Consider the following 5239-nt stretch of genomic DNA (forward strand, 5'->3'; position numbering starts at 1 on the left):
ACACAATTGCACGCAATCGCTTGCAGTGATCAAGGAAAAGGTTTTACGATATATAAAAGACCATGCCATTTAGAAACAACACTAAAATTAACTGGAGTTTTGTCGATTTTTTGGTGTTTAAAGCTTTTAGATTGTTGAATCAAGGTTAAGATAAACAAGAAGCATAATTGTTAAAACCATATGTAATGATGAACTGGACCTATAACCATATTTAGATAGATGATCCCCTGACTTCCGAAATCTTAATAATCCCTGAATCACATGACGATCAACGCCGGCCTATATATATATCACCTCTCTAGAGCCGATGGTGAAAAGTGCCAAACTCCTCATCTGAGTGTATTTATCCTGTTACATTTCCTCTTTTCATTCTTTCTAAGTAATGAAGCCACGAAAATGATAGCAAATAGTTTTGTGAGGGTTCTCTTTTGTTGTATTCCATGTGTTTTATGTATACTGGACTCAAGGGATTTCCCATCGAGTTTTTGGTCCCCCGAACAAGGATACTGCAAGGACACGTACAGGTGTGGGGGTAATTCCTCCTCCCGAACCCCGGAAAATTGTCAGTGCGATTCCAACTGCCCAGTGTATGGGGACTGTTGTCCAGGAGTGAAAATATTTAATCGAACCGAGGACAAGGACTTTCCAAATATTGCATGTGAATATAGGAAGGACATAGATTCCGACAACTTTATATACATTGTGAACACCTGTCCTGAAGGTGGCGATACTTTCCTTAAAAGTAAATGTGAAAACGCAAACGGCACCGATGTTTTTGGAAAAATTCCGGCGAGTGGGCTAATTTCCGGGTTGTTGTATAGAAATATGTATTGTGCTCGATGTAATTTAGACAACTATATCTTATGGAATCCTGGAATTCAGTGTAAATGGAAATTATCTGTACCAAATAATTTATCTGTTTCTTTATTACTGAACGATACCGATTGTGAAATGACCTTTTCTCCTCCAGAAACAAACCTTACTCAAAGGACTTGTTTTCCCGCAATCAGTGTGACAAAATGCCCCAACGAAACACTAATGACGTCATGTATCTCAGGACCCTATATTCCTGTATTCGGAACAAAAATAGCATTCCGGAACACGGACTGTGCAAGGTGTCAGAATTATCCAGAATCTAATCTTACGTGCAGTATGAAATCATCTCAGCTAATTCCGAACAAAACGAAAAGGAAATTTTATAATTATAGTTACCGGGTTCTGTTTGATTTAAATTTGAGGAAAAAGAAAGCGGAGACCCGTTATCGATCATTGGTTATAAACGATTCCTCAGATTCCCTACCATCAGTATGCGACACGGGCCACCTGCTAGACCCATTTACCGACCAATGTCACGAGATAGTTTGCGTTCCTCCTTTTGTATATCTAAATGGTAAATGTTTATTGAGAGAACGGATAGCCAACGACCCTAACATCACCTCATCCCCGTGTGCCTCCCGCTTGTTTCGCCAGAATGAGTTCAAAAAGATCAACTCCTCTACAATCTTCTTACTTTTTCTAAATAAAACGACTCAAGAATTCACCTTGTCGGAGAACGGAACCGCGGTGTACGTTTGTATAAACGAAATCCAGATTGATAAATCTATACTTTATACAAAGCTGACAGCCGATTTTTCACGGGAGGAAGGACTTTTATCCTTCATCGGCGGACTGCTTTCAATAACCAGTCTCTTTTTTTGCTTGTGTGTTTATACCTGTTCGTCCAAGTTACACAATGTGCCCGGGAAAAACCTCACGTGTCTAATGGCGTCCCTGTTCTTTGCACAATTGTTATTTTTGGTGGCGCCATTTGTTTTTCAGATGAAAATCCAAAGTTTATGCAAAGCGCTATCAATTTTTACACATTTCGCATTTTTAGCGGCATTTTTCTGGATGAATGTAATGTCATTTGACATATTTTTCACCTTTTCAAAAGGATTTGTAAATTCCGGTAATAGGGGAAGTTCCTCGCGGCGTTTCCGGTTTTACTCGCTGTATGCCTGGTCGGGGGCTCTTGTTCTTGTGGGGTCTGCATCCCTTACTGATCAAGTTTCAGAATTTGCCTTCAGGCCTGAGTATGGCGTTGGATTTTGCTGGATTTCAAACAGCAAAGGTTTACTACTGTTTTTCTTGATACCAATTGCTATATTGCTGTTATCAAACTTCGTATTTTTCGTTATATCAGCCATTAGCATACATACATCATCCCGAAAAACGTCCCGGGTGCTTAAGAGAAAAGACACATGTAAATTGTTGATTTACATCAAACTCTCTGTAGTGATGGGACTCACCTGGTGTTTCGGCTTTGCCGCAGCAGTCACCAATGATCACGTGATCTGGTATTTGTTTCTCTTGTTCAACACTTTACAAGGTTTCTTCATCACAGTGTTTTTTGTATGCACGAAAAAAGTTTTTCGAATCGTACGCGATGGAGCTACTTCGATCTATTCCAGCACTAGGTCCTTTAATTTGACAAGGTCCACAAATTCACGATCTGAAAGTGAGGAAGGTCTAAAGCACGTGTCCAGGAAACGATAAGTGCAGAGATTGGACAAAGAACATGGACCGTCATGTTACTGCACTCACATGTAGACGAACCATGTGGGGTTTGGTACTATTTTACGTGGGGTGGTAGTGAATAAAAATTTGTTTTTTTAATATAAAAGTTTTAAATGCATGTATATGTACTAGTAATGTTGCAGCCAGAGAAAAAGGTTGTGAATCGTGTTTAGTAACATTTTATTGTCTAAGAGTTTACGTTTGTTTGATAAAATCATTAAACTGAGAAAATTTCATGTGAGTTATTTCTATTGGAAGAAAGCTGTATATAAACAATACTTTCTTTGATGATTCATGCGGGTTTTAAAGGTAGTGATCATTGCAGAATTTTTTTTAACATAACCCGCTAACGTTGCTTGTGATTTTTTTTTTTTTTGCAATGTCGCCACCTTCATTTCCCGCATGAATCACCAAAAAAAAAGAAGAAGCATTTTATTGTTTAAATACAGCTTCTGAGTATTTTTCCATGTTTCTATTGATATCCGATTGTGTTCATGTTCATACAGCTTTTGAAAAACCTGATCATGATATAAATACGATGTCAATTTATCTGCACATGGTGCGCGGATCTTTTGAAGGTCAGAATCGGGAAGAATGTGGCACGTACCTACCCCACCTCCTCTGGAATTTGCAGAATTATTAAATTTGGGGGGTGGTGGTGGGGTTGGCTGGCTGGCATGATGGGATAGGCAAATTTTAGCAGGAAACATAAAATCCTACAATAAAGTATTTTTAGAGTTTATATGCCCTTCTTTCATACATCTGAGGTTAATGATTGATTAAAACTTATTAATTTGACTCTTACTGATTCAAAATCTGCAACTGTTAAAAGTATATTATAGTACATAGTGTGTGTTACTAATTAATCATGTACTCATTGACAATTGTCTTTGAAAATTATTAACCGGTGAAAGACACACTTAGGAACGGACTTCACGGATATTTTATGCAATGCTAATGCTACATGTACGAATCCGAGCAATAGGACTCTACGCATGACAAACTAAGACATCGAGCTATAAAATAACATGTGTATGATGCATACAGAACATAATCAAGGAAAAGGGAATCATTCTTTGAGTATTATGATGTGATAATTTTGGTCGGGCGTGAACAAATCCAATAAAGTCTGAAGGGCTTTATGACAGATAGGCTATTTTAAAATCTTCCAACATTCTCGGGTACACTTTATTTATTGACAAGTGACCACTGAAGGTATGCAGGTCTCTTTTTACAAATGTTTACAATTCGTGGCCCCTGGAGCTATCCCCAAAGGATAATCTAATATTCCTCCGATTCTTGCCTACTCCACCCATTTCTGAATTGACGTAAATTGCAAACATCAAATATTAAAAGCAAGAATAACGGTAAGAGGAGTTTTGGATTAGGGCTTAGACCCCCAAAATGAGGCTTAAAACGCGGACATAAGACTCCCTGAGTGATAGGTCCGTCTACGCGGGCTATGGTACTCAGGTGACTGTCAATGCCTATGGGCCTCTTGTTTGAAATAAGAAATTAAAAATTTGCGGAACAGGCACGTTGCATCAGGCGGGCCGGGGGGCTGCCCCCCCCTTTTTTTTTGCGCAGCAAAGATTTTTCTTAAATTTACATACAAAAATTGAACTAAGATGGAGTTCCCACCCCCCTTTTCTGTTCCCATTGAGAAATTGAATTGAAAATAAGGAAATAAAACAGAGAATTAGAAGTAAAATAAGAAGAAGTATACCTACTTCTACCCCCCCCCCCCCCCACGGATCAGGATTTTGCAAATGACCCTGTAACCTTTTTTCTTTTTTTTTTTTTTTGCTTGTCAATATTTTTTTTTTTTGATGAGTCTGCCCCCCCCCTTTCAAAAACGATGCTACGTGTCTGCGGAATGAAATACGCGTGTAAAATAGAGAGCTCTAAGGTATCTAAGGAGGTCTAATTTTTGCGATTAATTTTCTTTGTGGTGCAATTTCTAAAAAATAGAGCAGTATATAGTTTGGATCGAGCCAACCTTTGGAAAAAAGGTGTATTTGATTGCATGAACTTTTAATCCCATTTGAAAAGTACATGCGGTGTACATGTACAATGTATTTTCACATATTTTGTAATTAATTCGTGTTTCATGATCCTTACCTTTAGAGAGTGAATGCATATAATTTCAATAATATTGCGGCATGCAAACTACCTGGCAATGGTGGTTAAGTTTTCGTTAAACCAGTACTTTGATTTAGGTTAGTACGTTGTGTTTGAAGATTTTTTTCTGGGAATAACGGTCCATATCCTTTAAAATAAATACACGCCATTTGATTTTCTCGACGTTAAAAATCTTTTTCTGTTTATCCCCTTAATTTGTTGGACATAAAATGCAAAAAAGTCGGATCGAGACCTTTTGGGATAATCCGACCCTACCTCGAGACCCACGTGAACTGATCTTGGAGGGATCAGAGACACAATCAATAATATGTTTTAATCATGATTATATTGGATGAAACACATTACCAATAGCTAGTTTCCTTATCTAAATCTATAAATTTTGAATTTTTTTTGTTTTTGTTTTATATAGATAACATGGATACTCGTTAAAATAATAAAGCATTATGTGAACAAAATCACATTGTCATATTAATTTACATTTGTAAACCAGAAACATAAACACACAATAAAGCAAAGAACAAAAAATGACATTAAAGTGCGT

General features: G+C 37.5%; 1 protein-coding gene across 1 annotated transcript; it reads left to right on the plus strand.

The window, feature by feature from the left end:
- The first annotated feature begins 324 nt into the window (after positions 1-324).
- Positions 325-2790, plus strand: LOC109619855 (adhesion G protein-coupled receptor E3). The gene has a single exon (XM_020070976.3). It carries the CDS (start codon positions 397-399, stop codon positions 2533-2535), a length of 2139 nt encoding a protein of 712 aa, XP_019926535.3. The 5' UTR covers positions 325-396; the 3' UTR covers positions 2536-2790.
- Positions 2791-5239: the final 2449 nt, after the last annotated feature.

Source organism: Magallana gigas, chromosome 7, assembly GCF_963853765.1.
Source record: "Magallana gigas chromosome 7, xbMagGiga1.1, whole genome shotgun sequence".
NCBI lineage: Eukaryota > Metazoa > Mollusca > Bivalvia > Ostreida > Ostreidae > Magallana > Magallana gigas.

Coding starts and splice junctions, on each gene's coding strand:
- LOC109619855 (XM_020070976.3), top strand. CDS start 397: ATGATAGCAAATAGTTTTGTGAGGGTTCTCTTTTGTTGTATTCCATGT.